Source organism: Polypterus senegalus, chromosome 18, assembly GCF_016835505.1.
Source record: "Polypterus senegalus isolate Bchr_013 chromosome 18, ASM1683550v1, whole genome shotgun sequence".
Lineage (NCBI taxonomy): Eukaryota > Metazoa > Chordata > Cladistia > Polypteriformes > Polypteridae > Polypterus > Polypterus senegalus.
In genome coordinates, this window is record NC_053171.1 from 48,491,815 (window position 1) to 48,515,332 (window position 23,518).

Genomic DNA, 23,518 nt, shown 5'->3' on the forward strand with positions numbered 1-23,518 from the left:
GTGCAAATGTGAATGTTTATTTGTATTGTTTTATGAAATGACTCTATATGGCACAATAATATACACAATGAATGCCTTAGCTTTGCACCAATTGCACTCTGTGTCACTGTCCCTTGGTCCCTTTTAGTACATTGCTTAGGTGTTTCAGTTAAACTCTTTTCAAGTTGTGGACCCCAGGGTATGACAATATGTTTAAAATGCATTTGAAGATATTTTAAAATATCTTTATGTGCATTGAGAGATATTTGAAATGCTAATAGCTATTTCAAAATGACTTCCTGTAAAATGCCTCTGTCTTCTGTGGTGCTTTCATGTTATTTTAAGAAATCGTCAAATGTATCTCAGATATATTTATATTGAGTCACACTTCAGATATCCAAAATACGTTTTTAAATATCTTATATTCATTTCCTGATATCTTTAAATGGGCTTCTCCTGCATTTGAGATACAAATCTGAACGGTTAGAAAATAGCCAAATGAATATTTTTGTAAGGCATGACATTTAAGATCATTTTGAGATACACCATATAACGTTCTCAAGCCCATTTAATATGATTCAGGATTTTCGAGGCTCCAGGCCAGGATACAGTCAGCACCCCACAGGGCCCATCCACACTCTTGTGGAATTAATTTGTAATCATCTCTTCACCCAACCACTACATCTTCAGACACATGGCCAAAAAAAACCTGTGCAGACACCAAAAGGACAAACAGATTTCCATGCAGACAATCATCAGGTAAAAGGTATCTCAAATTTGAATTCTAAATAATCAATATTCAACAAAATGGAATCAAAGTATTCACATGCCCTTTACTTTTTCACATTTTGCTTTGTTACAACCTTTTGCTAAAATCACTTAAATTATTTTCACCTCATCAAGCCTCAATACCTCAGAATGACTAAACACAAACAAGACTTTAGAAATGTATGCAAATGTATTAAAAATAAAAACAAAACTGAAATAAGACACAAGTATTCTAACACTTTATTCAGCGCTTGACTGAAGCCCTTCTGGCAGAGACTCCAGCCTGGAGCCTTTTTAGGTCTGACGGCATGCTTCAGACACACGGATTTGGGGACTTTTGCCAGTTTTCTCTGGAGATCGTTTTGCGCTCCGTCAGATTGGTTGTGCCTTCCTTCTTGGTCATTTATTTATTAACATGGATCTTTCTTTCATTCTCCGTTTATATATATATATATATATATATACACACACACACACACACACACACAAATAATAGTAGGATTACATAAAAAGTAAACCCCTCCAATACACTGTAAAAGATTGAGTGCACCTTGTGGTGAAATGGCACCAAGGCTGTGGCCTGTCTTGTCCCCACTGCTGCCATGAAAGCCTTCAGCCATCTCAGCCCTGAAATGGACTAAATGAGATGACAGGTGAAGGGACACCTGGAGACAAGTAGAAGCAGCAAACACCACAGCACATCACTTTATTCAAGTCAGACACCTGCAATGGTTTTTATGGACAACTGAATCAGAGCAGCAGCTCCTTTATGTACAGAATTAAGGAACGAGAAATGCACACTTTATACTGGAGTAATTCATGGATCAGAAAACTTTGCATGAAGACCAGTACATTTACTAAATGTACATGTATGTATGCACCAATACGGTGAAATATTTAAACAAAAATTGATTGACAGATTGAAATACTGTAATTACTATGCTTATATACAGTTCTATAATACAAACATCCAAGACTAAGAAAAAATAAAATGCATTACATTCAAACACAACTCATTTTGCCATAAAACAGTATGTGCAAGGTAATACCTGGTTTTGAAAGCCAACATATTTAAAAACATAAAAAAACATCAAAACACGTTGATTACAACAAATATGACCAAAACCTCAGCATGTTGCAAAACAAGTAATGAACTACTAAATATACAGATTAAACAATGCGTGCGTTACGCCCCAACCTCCACCTGATCAAAGTACTGTGCAGCTGCCTGTGATGGTGGAATGCATGCGGATGTTCCAACTGTCGATGGGAGCGCCTGCGTCAAACCTTGGAGAACAAAGCTTACAAACAATAAGGAGCAACTTAAGCACATTTATGATTGGGCTGCTGATCTCTTGACTTTGGAACCTTTGCAGATTTCAGCTCTTAGATTGTGCCAGCTGGGTATTTTTATTTTTTCTGTTCTACATGGCAATCTGTCCATAGCATCAGACTTATTGTTTTAATCACAAGACACCTATAACCAGCAATAACCAAGGATTCCACTTCCTCTATTCTTTAAATATCTAGGTTATTCAAAAGCATATTGATTTATTCTTATTTACAGTATTTGGTATTTCATTTATCCACTCATTCAGTCAATCATGTACTAAGTTATTTCTCATTTCTTGTTTTTTCTTGCAAGTATTTCTTTATCATCTTATGAAGGATTTTGAGCTACACGCCTTGCATAAAAACAAATGTGTTCATAATAATGATTTGTCTTTGAACAGAATTACTGCATATACGGACTTTTTTTTTTTTCATAATAATAATACACTGCATCGATTTCAGAGATATACTAATTAGAAAATTTAAGACCTATTGTCTAAGAGGGACTTTCTTAAAAATGAGAATTTAGTCATCAGGCTAACACAAGCTAAAGAAGCGCACAATGTAAGCATCCCGATTACCACACACTCTTTTATTAGGTGGGCTTGGAAATTCTTAAGTTGACTGGCTTCATGAGGGGGGTACCCAGGCTTTACAAGTACCACCTTTAAAAACTTCCACAAGTTCCAGTATAATCTGGGAGACATACCAAGCTAACAATACAAGGGCTCGCCAAGAAAGGTAAGATCTTGGATGTGCACAAAACAGAATGTTTAAACCACTGAACAGAGGCAGCCAGACTAAACAGTGACTGGACACTACTTAAAAATAATGATGGCTGACATTAAAGTGCAAACCTATGTAATGTTTCATTTTCATGTACTTAATGTAAGTGAAATTGAGTTTAGATAACAGTTGCATTAAAATGTTGACTTTACATAGTAGCAGCAGCTATCAAAATTAAAAATAACACACAAATCATGCCGCTACAATGTTGACTGCCTTGTGACGTCCTCCTGAAGAAGCGATGGCATTCAATCATTTTCATCTTCTCTGTAACCCACCACAAGGTGCTGAGCAAAAGCCCTGCATTGAACCTTCTTCTCCTATTAACTGAAGAAGTATCAGCTTTACAAAAAGCACTTTATCCCTACATAAAATTAATTTTGGGATAACGTAATAATCATAAAAGCATCTGTACAATCACTGTGGTGTCACAGTCAGGGATAAAACATAAAAAATGATGTACTTTGTTTTGCTGTGTTACCAGCTAGTACTTTACAATACTCATAACAATCCATTTAATTGTTAATATTTTACTACAGTAATCATGGTATATTTCAACTTGCAAACTGTACAGAGTTTGCAGTCTATGCTGCGTTTCTGTATTTTGCCACTTACTTTATTGATTTATCAATTTTTGTAAATGTGTACAGCTTTCCGAATTTGTAAATGTAAGTGTACTATATATAAATTAAACTAAAATGAGAGATAGAGAAGCGATTACCTGCAATGACCACTGTTCACTCCCTTTCAAGGAATGCTACTTTTTAAAGAGCGCTGTCAGGAGGTTCAGTCAGTGTCTTTGCCATTAAATTCCTTTTAGGCTCAAACTAATACACATATCTAACATATCTAAGCAATTACAGTTTTCAAACAAATGTTTTAACAGCAGCTGAAATTACTTAACTAGAAGTCTAGTTACAAAGATACAGCAGTATTATTTTCAATATAATGAGGACAAACATAACTGCTCATATTATTCAGTGCTTATTCAAAAATTGCATACAGCCATGTAAACAATACTAAAGATACCATTCAAGCATTTAATGCCCAAAAATATGTAGCTAAATAAAAAGTGAAACAAACTAAAGAGTTAACGACATCCAACAAATGGTCCTATTAGTTAAGGTATGAAAATAAAATCGTAATTCTCAAACACAGTTATTTACGAACAGTAAAATCCTCAAAAACCAGCTTCTGAATATCCTTCTCATTGCTGAACTCTGCTTTATCAATGCGTGACTTGGGGCTGCCTTTGTTCTTTAACCATGCCTTCATTGCCTGGATCTTGCTGTTAGGCCCTTGCAGTTGCCCTCTTACAGTCCCCTGCTCTGTATTCTGAACCCAGCCAACCAAGCCAAGCTTTTTCCCTTCAGCCTGAAAAAAGAAGTCAAACCATGAGCAAACTAAAGAGAGAAAATAAATAATTACAACAAAAAAAGTAAGAAAATGCTTACATGTAGAATTTAGCCAGGTTAAAACTATAAGCATTTTCATTTTATTATAAGAACAAAACAAAAAGAATGTTAGCATGACAGTTAAGACTGAAACACATACCCATAATACAGGAAATAGTTGCTGTTCACATATTGTATTTTCCCTGATCAGACCTCTCACAATACTCAAAAACACTGGTCGGTCGCAACCTCTTGCAAGGTGTTCTGCAATGGAATTCACCACAAATCCTTTTTAAAAACACTGTTGCATTACAGCTAGCGGCCATTGTTTCCACATAATTGACGGAGCCACAGAGGTAGACACAACTATTTAAAGAGAGTAAATAGGTACATTTTGATCATGTCTATTGGCAATTCTGAGCTAAACAAATACTGTAACAGGTATTTAATCCACTATAAATGTAGTATGGTAGTTGGCATCGGACATGCCAGCTTGAGGGATAACAAATTTTACGAGTGGCCAAGGCCTAACAATGTCATTGATATACCGATTCACAGTGACACTCGTGTCTTTGATACAAGAATGTGTGTATCTCCCGTCTGGAAGCATTTTAATGCAATAAATCCAAATGCCTTAAGTCTGTAATTTGATAAAGATCTCTAGTGGAATAAACAACTAAACAAAATTTTTAAAAAATCATCAGAATCATTTCCTGACATTTTAGACAATAGACATTTTCTTAGCCATCAGACACATGTTGTGTTTGTGCTGGTAAGATGAACGTCCACTTTGCCAATTATAATGACAAATTTGGGAGGTTCTGATCAAGTTTTTTAGTACCAGCATTAATCTCGGATTTGATGTTACTAAATTGTCTGATTCTGATCCTTTTATTTTTACACTAAGCTCTGACATACTTGGCCATGTACAAAACTTATGTTCTATATTAAAGTGGTATTTTTATAATTAAACTGCAGACAATCACAGATGTTACCTATTTATTTTTTTATTAATAACTAGGGAACTTCGCTTGCTCGCCCCCTCTAAGGGGCACGCTACACGGCAGCCACTTCACGTCTCTGCCATTCGTGTTGTGAAGGGGGAGCTGAACATACACTGAGGAGATGCGGATGGATCAGCTGCTGGCTTGCGGCTCCTGCTGCCGAGCTGCGTGTTCTGCTTGTCACGCTGCACGTCGATCATTTAAAAGCCTGTACAGCAGCTGTCCTTTTGTCTCACGGGACGTTAAAGTGTCTTCCGAGAAGATCACGTGTCGACCCAAGATTTTTTTATTATAATACAGAGAGAAATAAAATTGTGTGGGCTTATTGTTCAGTGATCATAAAAAAAATGCTAAAATAAATAAAATCCCCATGAAACATATTTTTAAACTAACAAAACATGTACACAAATATTTTTCTATAAAACGAATGCCATAAGAAAATCAAAATTCTTGTCATAATTACAAGTCAACAAGATACAAGGCTAAACAAGCTGACCAAGCTTGACCCATAAACCGGACACATTTGGCTCTTAAGCTATGAAGTCTGTTTACCATGCACTGAGGGCAAATTCTTCTTTATCTATTCTTTTCTGATTAAAAATGTGAGCTGCCGTACTTAACTCAGTATCGTTCACTGTCCATACTCCGTGTAGTAAGGAATATTAATTTTAATTACAAGACAAAATGAAAGGGTCTGAAGTCATTCTCCTTAATTTCTGCTAAGGACGTACCACTCTTTCTTACACTCCACTGCTTCTTTCCATACACAGAATGACTCCTCAGATTTCCCCTTTTACAGATACGCCACTTTCTTCAATGCAAAAGCCAATATTCCAGCCTTCACTTTCTCTAAAAAGTCTGTTGGCTCTCTGTTTACCAGTAGATCAGCAACAAAATGGCATGTGCAATTCCTCAGGTACCATAACACCTTGAGTACAAGAGCTACTTCTTTTATTAACATTGGATATACAACTATGGTAGTATGCTGAATACCTGAGTATATTTGCGGAAAAACACTCCCTGTACTCTTCCAAAAACTTCATAGTCAACTGTGGTAAGCTTTTCGTTGTTGGCCATGGTCTGAAAAAGCAAGAAAAAAAACAATGCATTATTAAAATTAACATACTAAAACAGACTCACATTTGTAATTAACTGAGTTTCCGTTAAAAACTTAAATGAACACAAAAGGTTTATGGACCAACAAATATCCAAAACAGAGTTAGCAAATACACAGTGCCAAGGAAAAAGTATTTACCACCTGTCTAATTTCCTTCATTACTGAATAGTTATTCATTTTTTTACAGTGACCATGGGGGTAACTAAACTTTAAACTGTATTAACTACAGTCAGCATATGCCCATGTCATTCAGGAGTCTCAAACATAGCTCTGGTGAAATTTAAGCCAACTCATCCTTGAAGAACTACTTAAAATTAGCAAAATTTAAAAATAATAATAATAATAATGAATTACATCTATACAGAACTTTTCTAATCTATTGAAAGCACTTTGTATTGACAGAGGGAACCTACTTCAACAAGAACCAATGTGAAGAATCCACCTGGATGATGCAATGCCAGACATTTTGGTGCCAATACGCTCACCATATATTAGCTACTAGCTGGTGAATGCGTGAGAGAGATATTTAGCCAATTAGAGACTTGGAAGGATCAGGGAGCTAGAATAACCAGCCAATAGTGAGTAATTTAGCAGGATACCAGGAAATACCCTAGTCTTTTCTAAAGGTACCCAGAAATCTTACATGACCAGAGAGAGTCAGGACCCAACTTTTAAGTGTCATCTGAATGAAAGTGCCATGTTTACAACACAGTGTCCCTGTCACTGCACTGTGGCATTGGGATCCAATTCAAGTTCTGGCCGAGTACAAACATGCTTTGCTTCAGTGGTATGGTTGCTGGCATTTGTGGGGGTTATGAAAATGAACAGCTAGCTTAAGACCCTGAAACATCATATCAGTCAGATTTACATCTGCATTTGAATGTGTCCATTCGAAAATTATAAATGTAACTATAGATTTAGTAATGTGTTTCAGATCACTGTCTTCCTGCATGACCCAGAGGGACTTAAGTTTCACCATATGGACACCAAACATTCTCCTGAAAACTCTTATGATACAGATTTCTTTTTTTTTTTTTTTTTAAGATCACAGGTGTTCCAGGTCTACCCTCCCCATCCACAGCCATGACACCACCAAGCCTGACAGTTCATAACAGGTTCATACTGTGGGATGCAGTGTTTCTGTAGGCTAAAAGTGGCTCAGATTGTTCAGAGCATTACATTTTTGACACTTCTACCATATTGTCATCAAACCTGCACTGTAGATTGGTAAAGAACTTCCAGTTTGAGAAAAGAAAGCCTCAAACACCATAAAAAGGGGTAGGCCTGAAAAGTTCAAAGTGCAATATGGGTTTGATGTCCTGCAGCAAATCCAGTAAAACAATGCCTTGAAGTTTTGTTACCATGCTGAAAAAGCAGAGCTTTAAATGTTCTCTTATCAGGACTCAGTTGTTACATTATTCTGTGTGGAGTTTGCAGGCTCTTCCATTGTCCATACAGGTCTTTTTCCCTCAGGATCTTTGCATTTTCAACCAAATGCTAAAGACTAGTGTGAGAAGTTTATTGGTAACTATAAACTGGCACAGTTCACGTTCAGTACTCCTGAACTGAGTAAACTGAACTAACTCACGCTGGTTTGAGAATGTGATGTCATACAACTAGGTATAATATAACTTTTTTTCACTACTCTCACAAAATAATGATCACCACAATGTTTACATTACAACTAAACAGTCGCAATACAGACACAACCAAGCAACCACTTAACTCTGAGCTCTGATGGTTTCTGGACTGCCTTTTATGAAGTCTCATCTTACATTGCACGAAAACAGGAGTAGGTTCATTTCTAACCTTGTGGCTTTGTCTCCCTTCTTCTCTCGTCTCCTATTAGGTGCACAATTTAATAACGGCGAACACAATGTGCTCATTAGATATGACAGCCGGAAAAAACTCGATGGCAATGGACTACTTTTTTTTCAATCTTAACTACTTACGTTAAGCAGAAGGGTCACATAACGTAGTGATGAACGTTTCCGCTTTCGTGAAATTTATAGTAAATGAGTGTTAAGAGTATTTTCACCATAATACTTACCAGCTTTGTAAAGTGATTAAAATTTAACGAATACTCGTTATATTCAGCAATATGCCTCCATAAACCTGCTCTTCTTTATCAGTCACAGTGCACGCACGAACCGGCTCATCCGGGGTATTTCCCCAAAGAGCCTTTCGCGTCCTATTAACCAATAAAGACCAAACGCAGCGGTAAGAACGTAAGGACTGGCAGCAGAGAAACGAACCCTAGGAAAGATTGTGCTTTATAACTGAATTTGATTGGCCAGTCTTTAGAAAGCCGACCAATCGTCTTGCAAGTATTTCACAGAATAACGCCTTTTTCTCACCACGTTTCTTAGCAACGCTCGTAAACAATATCTCCCGAAGCGAATTCGGGCGGAAAATAAGAATCAAAAAGGAAAAAAAGGATACCTTGAATTTAGATGATTGTAATAAAGCTAGAAATTGGTTTTCTTCTCATCTGACCAGTGCACAATTAGACACAAAGAAATGAGAGTGTTAAATTAGTTTTACGTTGTTTATTACCTGAACCAAACTGGTTATCCTACCGTATCTGCACAAGTGTGCTCTATTTTGAGAGCTATCAAATTTCTGGACCAAGAAACAACAAGACTATTGCATCGACGTTTTATTTTAAAGGAAGATTGGGTGAGTAACTAAATAATGAGTGCATGCAGAGGATTTCTTGTGAATGCTTGTGTTCAGTTCTGTTCGTGCGGTGACTGGGGTACTGAAATGAAAGCAGGCGGAAAAAAACGTTCTAGCTGAGCCACTTTGAGTGCATTGTGAAATAATGTATTATATGGGTCAGGTTATGCTGTAATGGCATGTTCTGTATACATAAGAGAAGTGCTGGGCACCAGTAAGTCCCAAAAGCATCACTTAAGAATACTTTTGTTGATGCTAAAATACTTTCTAAGCAGACATCGCTCTCGACTGGCATGATGATTGAACTTAAAGTCACAGAGCTGCTCGTCCAAGATCCATAATTGGATGGCTGTGTCACCTTTTAGTATAAGTACAGTTATACCGATGTCTATTTTATGGTGTAAAGCAGGGCAAATTCAGTATATTTAATGTGTTTTACAGCAAACGCATTCACAACATCGCACAAGAACCGTTTGTCCGTTTCCAGGATGTGCACGGTTAAAAGTTCTATAAAAGACGAATGTGTATAATTGAAACAATAATGTGTTTAACGCTTGCACTAAGCATCAAAACTCTACCTACAACAAGAGACAGCATAATCAAATGAAATTTATTTTGCAGAAAACCATCCATCCATCCATTATCCAACCCGCTATATGCTAAACTACACGGTCACGGGGGTCTGCTGGAGCCAATCCCAGCCAACACAGGGCGCAAAGGAAGGAAACAAACCCCTGGCAGGCTGTCATCCCACCGCAGGGCGCCTACACACACACACACACACATACACCAAGCACACACTAAGGACAATTTGGGATCACCAATGCACCTAACCTGCATGTCTTCAGACTGTGGGAGGAAACTGGAGCACCCAGAGGAAACCCACGCAGACACGGGGAGAACATGCAAACTCCATGCAGGGAGGACCCGGGAAGCGAACCTGGGTCTCCTAACTGCGAAGCAGCAGCGCTACCCACTGCGCCACCGTGCCACCTTTGCAGAAAACTATAGATATATAGATAGAAAAGGCACTATGTAATGTATATTTTCTTCATTAAAGACACTACAGAAAGCTGCAGAAGCAATTATATAACAGAAAGTTTTGACAAACAAAAATCCATTATAGTGCAATGAACAACATAATATACCTTTTATGAAATGAGAGAACAGAGGGACCTTTTCCTTGGCAGTAAGTGAATTCATTACAGGTTGGAATGGCCTGCTGGTAGAGATAACTTTATATCTGCAGTGTTACGGTTGGGTGTTTTTTCCCCTCATCTTGTATTTATTTAGATGCTAATATTCTCAGCGTTAATCTGCACCTTTCAATTTTCTGCTTATGAGTGCAGGGCTTTGGCTGAATATTCACCTTTTTATCTGACCCTTCTGCTTCCGATTATTCTCCAGTTCCATACTTGTTACAAAGCTAAGAAGTGCTGTTTAGCCTGACAGTATCACAACCTTAGATGTTTACCTTTCAATTGGGTTTATTTGCGTTGCCTGTTTATTTTTGTAAACTAAAACGTATTGCAGTTATGACTTGACAGGGGGCTGTAACCCAGATGGTCAGAGTATTAGTGAAGTGAGATGAAGGCATTGCACTTCTGTAAGACCTGCATCCACACTTTAAAGTTGAATGTTTTTTACTGAGTTGTGTGGTTCCTTGTAAAACCATTGCTTGACAAAGAACAATTTAATTCTGGGAAGGGCTCTTTGTATATGAAATGGGTTTATTGAGCTTCAGAAAGGTTTCTAAAAAGTGGACAAATCATGAATCTTTAATGTACATTAGGCTACCTAGCAGGATACCAATAGATCAAAAAAACTCATAGACTATGCAGTAGGAGTCCCTTTAAAGCCAGGAACTCACGGGCATTTCACAAATCTGTTACCATCTACATATGGTGCCTGTTATAGAGCTAAATAAATCAAGGTTCTTTTGGGAACCAATAATGGTTCATCATTCATTGCTCTGAAGAACCACTTTGGCACTTTCATGTTTTACAAACTAGGGGGCTTCGCCCCCTGCTCGCTTCGCTTGCCAACCCCCATTTTGGTTTTTCCGGATACACACTTTTAAGATTTTTTTTTTAAATTGTTGCTATTTCATTAGTTTCACTTTTATTTCAGAACTTCTGTAAAACAATATTTGGAATCTTTCGAGTCCCAACGTGCTGAATCTTTTTAATGAGGTCCATGAGACATGTGTTTAATGACTTTGTACCATAATTCAGGATGGCTTTCACTGTTTGGAATTTCAGCACAGACAAAACAATCTACATCATCAGCAGTTAATCTTTTTTTTTTGGAAAGTAACCAATAAATATTTGCATGTGAGGTAAACTCCGTTTTTGAAATTCTCTTTACTTAAACTTCAAAGCTTTACAATATTTACATACTTCTGACATATCACCTGTTTCCATATATTCGATCTCTATTCGCCTTTTCATTATTTCTCCGAGTAATAATTTCTTTCTTTATGCTAATGTGATATTTACTTTCTTTTTTTTGACACTGTCGTTTTTTTCTGCTTTCATATTCTGTATCTTGCTCTGCATGTGTTTCGTGCCTGTTTTTTTTTTTTTTGAGTCTTTTGAATTCCAATTTTCATTATTTCTAACCTGCTCTGCATGTGTTTGCCCCTCTTGTTTTTTAACCTCTTTATGACGTTTTACTTTGTTTTCTACTCCGTCGTTTATTTCTGACCTCGCTTTATCCTGCTTTTTTTTTATGACACCTGGTCCGTGGTGATTAGTTTCCCTTTTTCGAGTAATAATTTTCATTTGTTTGAGCTACTGCGATCTTTACTTTCTTTTTTTTTTTGTACTTTCTAAATTTCCTACTTTCATATTCTTTAACTTTCTCCACATGTGTATCGCGCCAACTATTTTTTTTTTGAGCCTATCAAATTCCACTGCTTTCATAATATCTAACCTGCTCTGCATGTGTATAGTGCCAGCATCCGGATTGGACGTGCCTTTTTTTCCAATTCCACTTGTTCCGGGCTGATAATTACTTTCTTTACTTTCTGAATTTGCACCTATTCTTTTTTGTATCTCCAACGCTTTTCAGATACTTTTCTCTGCGCTGCTTTCTTCTTCACTTTGTTGTCTACATTTCATTTATAACGTATTGTTTTTATACGCTTTATATGCACTGAGATATGGAGGAATATGTGCTCAAAGCCAAAACCTTACTGAGTATGTTGCTGACTGCCCTTGCTCTTATTTATTTGTAAGTAGGGCGTGTCTTGCAAGTATCTCATGTTCTAAGTCATCGCAAGACGGTCCTGGGTCAATCTCTTGGCACAAAGTCTCATGTTTAAGGTCCCAGCGAGACGCTCCGTGGCCAATCTCTCTAGTCTCGCAGGTTTTTTAAGCGTCTTCCGGGATCTTAACGTGAAGATCGCGTATCGTTGCCCTACTGTTTCTCTTCAGGATTTTTTTCTTTTATAATAGATGTACAATGTTCAAATTGATTTGTTTCTGTATTTGAGGCATCTGCATTATACATTTTTTATGTCTGTGGATCTTGCGCCCTCTGTATCATATAATTGTTCAGTTTCCTTTATTTTTATATTGAAAAGGAAATGTAAAACAGCAACCCAGAACATTTGAACAGATATATCTTTTATCAGATTTATATTTTTATTTGAGAAACCTTCAGCCATTTTCCTAAACGTGTAAAGAACGCTCTTGCAAGATCAACAGTGGACTGCTATACAGAAAAAGAAAAGTCAGAGCTGGACTGATTGAGATTCAAGTATGTTTCCCGTCAAGATGTTTTAGCTTGATTGGTGACTCCAACTAGGCCTGATGGTCAGGGAGTGTGCTGTGTTGTTGACTGGATCCCATGCAGTGCAGGGAGAGGTTGAGTGTGCAGCTGTAAGCAAGTCCAGTAAGTGCATGAGTGTGCATATTTAAGGTTTGTTACTCACCTATACTTTCAGCATTTTCTTTCAAATACTTTTTTTCATTGTGCAATTGATGTTGGCCCATCTCAGATAAATGTGCTAAATAAATCTCAGATGAATGTTTAATTTCTTGTTGATTATTTCTTTTGATTACCTAGCAGCATTTCCTATTGTGGTACTTTGATTTTTCTATCACATTCAAGACATGCATCTCAGTTTAATTGTCAACTTTACCTATCCATTATGACTGAGTGCATACAGTAAGTGTTCACTGCAGTGGGCTGGTATCCCACCCTAAAATGGTCCCAGTCTTACAAGTGATAAACATCCCAAAACACACATGAATTTTCTCCTGTGGAAGGACATACAGTAGGAAGTGTAGATAGCTCTGAATCATACACACTAGTGTTCAAATGTTTAGAATCACCCTAAATATTTTACTTTTATACTTTTTTTATTGAGATACTATTAAATTGACTTACAACTGCAGTCAATGCATTATTAGAGTTGTTAGTAGTCATTACTGCTTAAAATGATTCATTTTTAACGTATTACTCACATATGACTGCAGAGGTGTGACCAGAACATCATGTGTGGGTTGGCATTTGGCTTGTCTAAGGGGGCAAAAAATATCCATCTATCCATCCATCCATCCATCCCCATTTTTGTAGGGGGGTCAAATAATAATAACAACATAGTTTTATATAACATATAAAAGCAAAAATTGTGGCATAAATCATAACCTATTGTTCAATAAAATTAACAGAGGCAATGGAACTTGTATTATTTTTTGTGAACAAATATAGAACTACATATACAAGGTAAATATCAATAAAGTCAAATGTATACAACATATAAGAGTAAGAACAGAAACGTGGCTCATTGTGGTCATTAGGGAGGCTATAGGATGTCAGTTTCCAGTGTTTAACCAGGATATTATCTACAAGACCAGTCTGCAGTTACTCTTGGCAAATTCTGAAATAAATTCATTGATGTCTAGATTTTCTGTGATGTTCTTCTCATGTGCCAGAATGACTAAATTTCTCTTCCTTGAATGCAGTATTGTTCGACAGAGTAGAGTGAGAATGCAGTTCAAAGTAGAGAAAGAGCTTTCGCATGCAGCTGAAGACACACCAATGATGAGTGCTGTGACATGAAACGAATGCAACATAGAGAAGGCCTCTTTGTACTGCTGAATGCATTTGCATGCTTCAGAGAGATTAGCATCAGTTGGCAGTTTATTAATTAACATTGCTTTTGCCACAGCAATTTCATTTTACAAGCTCATGCTGTTTTACTCTGTGCCTGCAAGTGCCGGAAGTGGTTTCAGGAGAGAATGATCAAGAAATAATTCTGATTTTGGTAGGAGAAGCGATGTGGCCCTCAATAATTCAACATTTCTCTGAGAGAATCTTGTCTCCATTTCCACAATAGCTCTATCAAGAATGCTGAACATATCCCTTTTAAAAGTCTGATTAGGAGCAATTTGTTCATCAGAGTCACCATGCCAATACTATCATCAAGCTGTGAGTTAACTTTCCGTTTCCTTTTGAGCGAATTGGTAGGCCTACTTTCACACTGAGAGAAATGATCCTCCCAGAATGAGTCACATCTCATCTCAGTCAGTCTGGCCAGTGACACTGTCACCACCTCCCCAGCCGTGCACAAATCCACTGCATGTGCCTGTAGAATTGCCTTGGCTGGTTTCAGCACACCAAGCACATGAAGGAGGAATTTTCCTGTATTGAAGAAATTCTGCTTTTTTAAATGGGTCAAAAGACCACATGCCTTTGTGCAAATGTCAAAGGGGCAGTGTCAGCCTCTGCTACCTCTGAGAGAAGCCCCCTTATAGCTTCCTCATTGTTGACTTTGTGACATCATAATGACTGGTCCATCGTATTTCTAGAAGTCTTGCCAGTGTGGGTATATTGTATGTGTGTGAAACATAATGTCTGTGACAAAATGTGTTCAGTGAATTTGACCAGTCAAAGAACTTCTTAGCCAGAGGTTCTGATTCCATTACATGTATCACTGCCAAATGGAGCTGGTGGTGGTAGCAGTGTACATATGGACTATACTTACCAACTTTGTTTTGTAACAAAGCCTGGGCACCACCCCTTGCCCCAGACATGACAGAAGTACCATTAAAACACTGACACACTAAATTGTCTGGGCTGTAACCTAACTCAGAGAGATGTGACAGAATTTGGTTACAAATATATTCAGCATCAAGATGATTCAGTTCAATTAAGCCAATCAGGTGGTCTTCAGGGATGGAGTTCTGGACAAATCTATCACTACAGACAAATTCTCAATGTTACAGCGATCCCTGGTACCATCACTTTTAATGCAAAGTCCAGGAAAGTCAGCTTTTTCATATTTGGTCCTGATATCTTTTACCACCATTTTGGCAAGAGTCTCAATTATTTCATTTTTGAATTACATTGGATGTGTATTTTGCGTTGTCTGGGATGTATTTTACAATTTCTGCAAGTTTGGCATCTTTTTTGATTGTGTAATCAAAGAACTTAAGGAAAAGTCCCTCCTCCCCACCTTCGTGATTGTGACCACGCAAAGGCAGTTCATTGACTGCAAGGAACTGAACGGCCTCCCCAATGCTTTTCACATAATATCTATTCTTTTCTATCTGGGTTGGACCCAGTAGTTGAACTGTGCTTTCACCCGTCTCTGCCCGGCGCCGATAATTTGCCATGCAGACATGGCTCTGACGTGCGGGATACTAGACGCGTGTTTGTGGAAGCCGCCACTGTCTTTTTCTATAGCTTTTTTCCAATTAGCGTTGCCGTGTTTGGTGAATATGTCCTCACGGTCCGAATTGGAAACACTAGATTTGCGGCAGGCAAAGCAAAGGCTGGCATCACGGACAACATATTGAATATTAAAGCCATGGTCGAGACCAGGCCCGTCGCGACAAGGCAGGCAAACCAAGCAATTGCTTGGGGCCCCGAGCTGGCCTGGGGCCCCAAGACAACGACTGGTTAAGAATAAAATGCAGCGACAAACTGTGTGAGCGCCCCATTGATAGTAAATGCAGTAAAGTGCAATGACACTGTTATCGGGATCCCCCTCAAGGGGGCCCCCCTCGCTGACAGCAGCCAGCCAACCATGCGATCTCTGCTGCCGGCAAAATACAAAACTACCTTGGCAGTCATGAAGCGGAATTATGCTTCAGGAAGCCAAAAAAGAAAGAAGAGAAAGGAAGAGGAGGATAAGAAAAAACAAGACAGTGGTAAGTGATAAATTACACACATAAAATAGCTCTACTTGTCTTGTACAAATGGTGCAATTTTGCAGCAGGTAGGCTAGCAGAAATAAGTATGGCTATGCTGTGGTTCCTTTGCGTGCGTGCGTGCGTGCATGCGGGGGGCCTCCATGTCCATTTTGCTTGGGGCCCCCAAATTCCTTCAAACGGCCCTGGTTGAGACTGATACCAGCTTGCACTAAAACATCTGAGTGTCTTTCCGAATGCACGCTTGGGATAATTAATTAAAATGGGCTAGATGGGCTATCCGTATTTAAGTCAGGCAGACCGGACTGCATATTTTGTTGAAGGCAGAGGTTTGGAGTACCCGGCGCGAGCGCAGAGCTGGAGGATCGTGTAGGCTTATCTAGGTCTTTTGGAGTTTCAGTTTCCGACGTGGGTGCGCTATGCTCCGTGTTGGTAAGCAGCAGTGTTGGGCTCAACCGTGGAGCCAGCAGCTTGTGGAGGGACAGAGGCTGAAGATGTCTGCTTTTTAATAAGCCACCTATGCACAGCCTTTGGTGATACCAACCAGAAAATAAAAGAAGAATGGAACGTATATGCTGCTTTAATTAAAGAATGTGGTCAACAGGTTCAAAACGTGCTGCGAAGTGAACTGTGAAAATCAAAATGTTATTCTTCTCCAGAGTTTTCATTGGACAGACAGAGCATTTCGCACGGTGGGCACGGCTTGTCTCTGGGGGGGCAGTGCATGGTCACGCCTCCGCATGACTGCAAAGCCCCATTTTCAGCAGCCATTCCTTCACTGCCCTGAAGTAGACAAATGCCTATTAGTTATAAGAAAAACTTTTGTAATTAGCCCATTTCACACTTCTGCATTTTGTCTTCCAGGAGACATAAATGGATAAAGTCACTTCCGGTTATATTAAATGTCAGAATCGCGAAAGACGAGCTGCTGTAGTTTTCCTCTGCATTAAAATTCTAAACATAAACATCCTTGCCTGAGTTAGAACAGCTTCCCCACTGATTAAACATAGTAAAAATAATAGATCCAAACAATCAAAAGACATAAAAGCTACAGATGACACCGGTATCAGATGTATATTTAAGGAAGAAGCTAACAGAGGACCTGTAGGGCATATGTTTCTCAAACTACAGACTTGTAAGTCCTTATCCTCTTATACAGATGTCCATCTGGGTCTTCCCCTTCTTTTCCTATTCTGATTAGATTCAATTTGCCGCCTTCTCTCAAAACAATAACAGACACCTTTGGATGAAAATGTCCAGTTTCCTGGCAACCTCTCAAATAATAATCATCATTCTGCAAATAAAAATAAAAGAAAACACACTGGCATGTGTGAATGCTATTTCATTTTGACCATTTTTTAATATAGAACTGAACATTGCCAGTACCTTGCAACCCACAAAACATTCTTCCCTTATTGAAGAGAATAACAAGCTTCAGTGGTGATAATGCAAGTAACAAAAGTTTTCATGACTAACTACTAGGGTGTTGTACCATGTTAGCCATTATGAATGTAGAGAAAAGCCAAGCAAAATGACAAAAATTACATCTTGCCTGAAGAAGGGGCCCGAGTTGCCTCGAAAGATTGCATATTGTAATCCTTTTAGTTAGCCAATAAAAGGTGTCATTTTGCTTGGCTTTTCTCAACATGACTAACTACAAATAAGCTGTGGGAGGTACCATTAGGGCACTGAAAGAATTGTATCTGAAAATGGGCCCTTGTGGTCATATGCGAATAATAAATTACAAATTAGTAATTTCAAACAGTAACAGCTATTAGAAACACCAGTAACATCTTGGCTGTATTTTAAAAATCAAATAGTACTTTGATAAAAAGGTACCAATTTCTATTAAAAACATTAACATTTCTGCGTGATTCCATACTTTTGAATGCCGAACCTAACGTGCCTGTCTTTACAGATGTGGGACCAAAACCCATGTAGACATAGGGAGAACATGATAACTCCTTGTGTACAATATCCGGGCATGGAAATTGAATTCACAATTTTGAGTTATTGAAGCAGCAGTGCTATAAACTGCATCACAATGTCAACCAGCTCAGGATTTTATTATAAAACAAAAAAAAGTGAGATATTTCTACTCAGAGTGAATTTATGCTGTGGTCAAACCTGTCATGTCGTTCATCAAGCCATGTAAAAAAGGGTTAAAACTGATGACTATATTAACAAACGTTAAAAAAAAATAAAAAAGATAATATAGCTCGTGTTCTGATAATAGATTCATTATTTGAACGCATTTAACAAGAAAATAGGAATAACATTCCATGCTAATTACACCTGGTCCAAGAAGACAACTAGGAAAACTAGAAAACAGAATAGTGAATGCTAATTTCATAATGAATTATCTTGGAAATGGTGGCACTGCTGTCTCACAAGTCTAGGGCTCCGAGTTCACTTGGTGTGAAGCTTTCCCATTCTCCTTCTGTAGATTTCCTCAGGGTTTCCTCCTCATGCCCAAGATGTGTGAGACAGCAACTTTCAACTGGCCTGTGAATGGATGTGAGTGTGGGTGTGACCTGTGATTGAAAGAAGTCAAATGTTGGGTCTTGATGTTTGCCTAGGGATACTGGAAAATGCATGTGCAGAAAATGGGTGGATTAGTGAAGCACACTCAATTTCACTGTTAAATTCAGACTTAAAAATAAGAAAAAAATCCATGGTTCTTCAATAGAAAACTATTATTTAGAAAAGTTGAGAAAATCATACAAGCATTTCATAGCAAGACTATTTTTCATTCCATAATTATTGTAAATATTTATTTCTTTGTCTTATCCTTTATTGATTATATTCATGTATTAGGACTGAATCTGAAATCTGAATGGCTAACCTGAAGATGGCTCCATATCCCCATATTGACAACTTACCTTCATATGAACGAAACATAAACTCAACACTGCCAGCGCAGCACTCATCAAAAACACAGTCCAGGTTGGAACTGTTGAAAAGCAATTTTCAGCAAAAACAGCTTCAGGAGAAGGAAAGAAAAATGATTGCTCTGTATGACCAACAGCAACAGGCAGCTCTCTCCAGAGTAAGAAGTACATTCAGTCATCAGACTCCACCATCTGAATATAAAGTTAGGAGCAACAAGCATGGAGGCATTCAGCAAAGGGGATACAATTCTGCAGGGACTCAAATCAGACATAATTATGATGACCATTTTGAACACAAAGCAGCATCCCTTTCAGCTTCCAAGAAAACATCTGGGGTAGACAGGGCACACCCGCTTAAACCTGTTTACTACAGAAAATCTGCTAGCTTGAATAATGTATTTGTTCCACAAGGTAAAGAAAAGAGGGAGACTACCAGATTCCCTTCTGTGCCGTCTGCCCCCCCAGATACAAGATACAATGCAAAAGTGATGAGAAAGACCTCTGAAGGCCAAAACCCAGAAGATATGGTGCACTATGCAGATCCATACAGCAATTCCAGAGGTGGTTCTTCTAAGTCTGAGTCAATAAGGGCCCAGCAACAGCAAGCAGAAGAAGCCGAACAGAACCTCGAAGAAGAGATCCATAGGAAAGAGGCTCTCCTTCGAGAGAAGCTGAGAAGGACAGAGGAGGAATTAAGGAGGATCCAGAGGGAAAGGGAGCTAATTGAAGAGGAGGAAAAGAAAGAAAAAGAAGAGAGGACACAAAGAAAAAGAAGCCAGCTGCGTCACTATGAATATCTATTAGAAGAGTCAGATGGTGAGTGGAAGCACGAATACCAAGGCACATACAGAGCCCATAGACGAACAGGTCAACCTAAGGAAGCAAATGACAGGAGGCAAATACAAGATCAGCTATGGGTAGTGGAGACAAATGAAAGAAGGATTGCCAAAAGCAGTAAACCTTATAGCAATCAAATGGCAAACACTGGCAAAGCAGACAGAATGAATCCAAATTCTTATGATGACCTGCATACTCACCAAAAATACATGAGTGTTCAAAATGTACAAAGTCCACAATCTGGCTTCATCAGAAGTGCAATGAGCAGTAACCAAGATATAGGAGACATGGATGACTATATAAGCACTGGCAGCCAGAAAGAATTTGGGAGCCCCAAAAATACACAACACAGCTTTCAGGATGCCTTGCAAGATGCAGACTCCCAGCTGGTGGCCTGTCATTTATGCAAACGAAAATTTGCTGTGGAGAGACTAGAAAAGCACAGTCAAGTTTGTATGAAGACACAGAATTCTAAAAGGAAGACCTTTGATTCTTCCAAACACAGAGCTCAAGGAACAGACCTGGAACAGTTCAACAAAAACAGACGTACAATTAGCACACCCCCAAAGGTACTGTACTCATGTTACTTTTAATGTGTCCAATATGTTGCATATATGTTGTTAAATAGCTTAAGGGCAGTATATAAGCATTTTGGGGGCCAAAAGCAGACAAAGTATAGAGAAAGAGAGAAAAGGAAGGCATGTTTAGGGACTGAAAGAGATGCAATTACAGCCATATGAGTGGAGAAACAGATGAAAGTTAACAAAGCAAACAGAGCAGTAGATTTACTTCAACTTAATTGAAGTACTCATGAAAAAATAGTAACACATAAACCCAGAATACCCAAAAAGATTAAGGTAAGCTGGTTGTTTAAGGGCAGTGTAGACACTTTGGGGACTTAGAGCACAACAAAAGTGAGAGAATGAAGGTATATTCAGGTCCAGAAGATGTAGTCATCAAAGAATGTTATCTTGGTTGCCTTTGTACATACAGTCCCTGCTTATGATGTCAAGTAGTGATTACTTACATATTCACTCACGTATTAATTGTTTGTTAAGAAGTTATGCCCAAATTCCATACAATGTGCTGTATTTGCATATACACATTTCACCTATAATCACATTTTCATTCCTCTCGTCAGAACTACCTAGGTCTGCATTTTAAAAAAACAACATGGAAGTATAAGTATACCAGCTAAAAGAAAAATTTTATTGACTAAAATAAGCTCTACGCTCATCTCTCTATGTTAAAAAAATCTGACTTTTACATGGAAAATGTTATAATACTGATTTGTTTCCCAATCTTTAAAGGTAAATGATGATGAGTTGTAATGAGCTGATCCATTTTATATTAATGGACTTATAATATACTTTTTTCTGTAAGCATATTAGCTGCTTCTTGGGTTTTTTTATTTAAATATCAGTGTGATTTGGATTCATTGAGACAGGTTATTTTTACATTTGTGTAGGAAACACCAGCACTGCTACTGAACTGGGCTTTAATCACATGCAGCACTGCAAAAACAACTTCAAGTGATTAAACATATACTCTATTTTTCAAATTAGTACGATGATCAAAAGTTAGAAAATTGTATGTAAAAATAAAGTCAGTATTAGGCTTTCATCTTTTGTTTTCTAATTAAGAGTGAATGGAAAAATTAAGCCTACACAAACCTCTATTGTATTAAAATGTTTGGAAATCTTAAATGAGTAACTTAATGAAATCAGCAGTACTAACTGTTTGCCAAATGACAAATGTAATTTTACCTCTCAACCACATTGCTAAAGCTGCTAAATATGATTCTTTTAATAGTTAGTAGGAACTCATGTCCTGCCAATGAGTGGTTCCTTTGGGGCTAGTATTACAGTTTATTCATTTTTGTGTGGACTCTTCAATGATACTTCAAATTGTCATGATTTTACACATTTGCATGTTTGGCTTTTTTATGCTACCTGACCTAAGCCAATTTGAAGATGAAGGCTTTGAATTACAGTATCGACTGTAGAATTTCTAACTTTTCCTCATTTTAATTTTTTTTCTCAATTTTCAGCCAAAAAACAACTGGAGACAGAAGCATGAATCATTCATTCGTAATCTCCAACAGTCTAGAGAGGTGCAGAAAATTGTCCAAAAGGGTGGAAAATTATCTGACCTGCCTCCTCTTCCTCCAGATGACAACCCAGACTACATTCTTTGCCCACACTGCAGCCGGAAGTTTGCTCCTAGAGTGGCCGAGAGGCATATTCCAAAATGCGAGAATATCAAGAGCCGTCCACCTCCTCCACCCAGGAAAAACACAATGAAAAGATATTAATTTAAAGGCTATGAAGGATTTCAGAATCAAAGTTTTCTGCCCTTTCAAAATAGACTGAAACTCTTAATTTGTTATCTTCTAGACTTATACTGCACATGCAAAGTAATGTCTTAACACACCTGATATCATATGCAAATGGACATCTGCATATGCCTGGCGATACCTCTGATCTGTACCTTCTCACTTATGTATCTATCTAGACATTCCTTCTTAGTTTTTCATCAGTGTTCACAATGGTATTCCTTGGATTAGAGTGATTGGATTTTCTTTGTAAAATGCATACTAGGGCATTAAAATTACACTTCACCAGATTCACATTGTCTGGTGTGGATGGTGGTAGCAACATGCTAAACTGGACTGACCAAGCCACCCTATCCTCAGTAATCTCCTATTTCCTATATTCTCAGGCTTTTTGTACTTTACTAAATCTACAATACTCGCATTTTTACAGTGAGTAAGGTTGAACAATACTGCTGCATTTCATAAAAATGATTTACTAAACCCTACAGAATACAATTCTTTAGAGTTTAGGTCAGTGCAAAATTGCAAGTTAAATAATGCTTCTTTTCCTAAGAAGTTTAAAATAATGACTGAATGTACTGATAATATAACATTTTTTGTTGTTGTGGTAAACCTTTCTTTTTTATACAAAATAAAGGTAATATTAAAAAATACACACTCTATTGTGCAATAAATTTAATATTCAGCACTTCATTAAAGCCATGGACAATAGACTTTTGTTTTTTCTGTGTTAACTGTGCCTAAAATTCAAATTGGATTATACAAATTTAGGCATCAATAAAGGCCGGAGTGCTGTCACATTTTGACATAGCATCACTGCTTTTTAAAAAGCATAAGTTGATAAAGCAAAGAATGATGCCACTTCCTTCAAATTTTATGTAAACTCCACTCCACATTGGTAATACAAAGTGTCAGATAGGAAATGATGGTGTTCATTTTGAAGTACAACAAAAAGCCTTCCTCCTGCTAATCAAGATCACAGCTGTTCCTGTAACACAGAAGGTGTTTAATTAAACACATGGTGTTTAATGCTCCTGGTGAATACTAATAGATGGTGATGCACAAGAGACATGACCTAACTGTATGTATTTATTTTTTTTACCTAACTCTGGAATTGCATTCTACTGCAGAAACACTCGTGCACTGTACAATAAGCAATACAATAAGTATTTGGTGGTGCCTTGTCATAATATTGAAAGATACATTTGTAAAATATAAAGATAAAGTGTCATC

The 23,518-nt window shown here is 37.8% G+C and overlaps 2 protein-coding genes across 2 annotated transcripts; one reads left to right on the forward strand and one right to left on the reverse strand.

Annotated features, from left to right (window-relative positions):
• Nucleotides 1-1,436: 1,436 nt before the first annotated feature.
• On the reverse strand, nucleotides 1,437-8,610 carry acyp1 (acylphosphatase 1, erythrocyte (common) type). Its single transcript, XM_039741828.1, has 3 exons — nucleotides 8,431-8,610; nucleotides 6,257-6,343; nucleotides 1,437-4,239 (listed from the first exon to the last, which is right to left on the reverse strand). The coding sequence occupies exons 2-3, from the start codon at nucleotides 6,338-6,340 to the stop codon at nucleotides 4,024-4,026; spliced, it is 300 nt and encodes a 99-aa protein (XP_039597762.1). The 5' UTR covers nucleotides 6,341-6,343; nucleotides 8,431-8,610; the 3' UTR covers nucleotides 1,437-4,023.
• Nucleotides 8,611-8,776: 166 nt separating this feature from the next.
• LOC120519004 (zinc finger C2HC domain-containing protein 1C-like) lies at nucleotides 8,777-22,897 on the forward strand. The gene is made up of 3 exons (XM_039742075.1): nucleotides 8,777-9,059; nucleotides 19,040-20,519; nucleotides 22,001-22,897. Exons 2-3 carry the CDS (start codon nucleotides 19,059-19,061, stop codon nucleotides 22,262-22,264), a joined length of 1,725 nt encoding a protein of 574 aa, XP_039598009.1. The 5' UTR covers nucleotides 8,777-9,059; nucleotides 19,040-19,058; the 3' UTR covers nucleotides 22,265-22,897.
• The last annotated feature ends 621 nt before the right edge of the window (nucleotides 22,898-23,518 follow it).

Excerpts from the sequence above, each read along its gene's own strand:
- acyp1 (XM_039741828.1), bottom strand. The coding sequence starts at position 6,340 with ATGGCCAACAACGAAAAGCTTACCACAGTTGACTATGAAGTTTTTGGA. Across the intron at positions 4,240-6,256 it reads TTTTCCGCAAATATACTCAG|GCTGAAGGGAAAAAGCTTGG; the intron begins GTATTCAGCATA and ends TTCTTTTTTCAG.
- LOC120519004 (XM_039742075.1), top strand. The coding sequence starts at position 19,059 with ATGGCTAACCTGAAGATGGCTCCATATCCCCATATTGACAACTTACCT. Across the intron at positions 20,520-22,000 it reads CAATTAGCACACCCCCAAAG|CCAAAAAACAACTGGAGACA; the intron begins GTACTGTACTCA and ends CTCAATTTTCAG.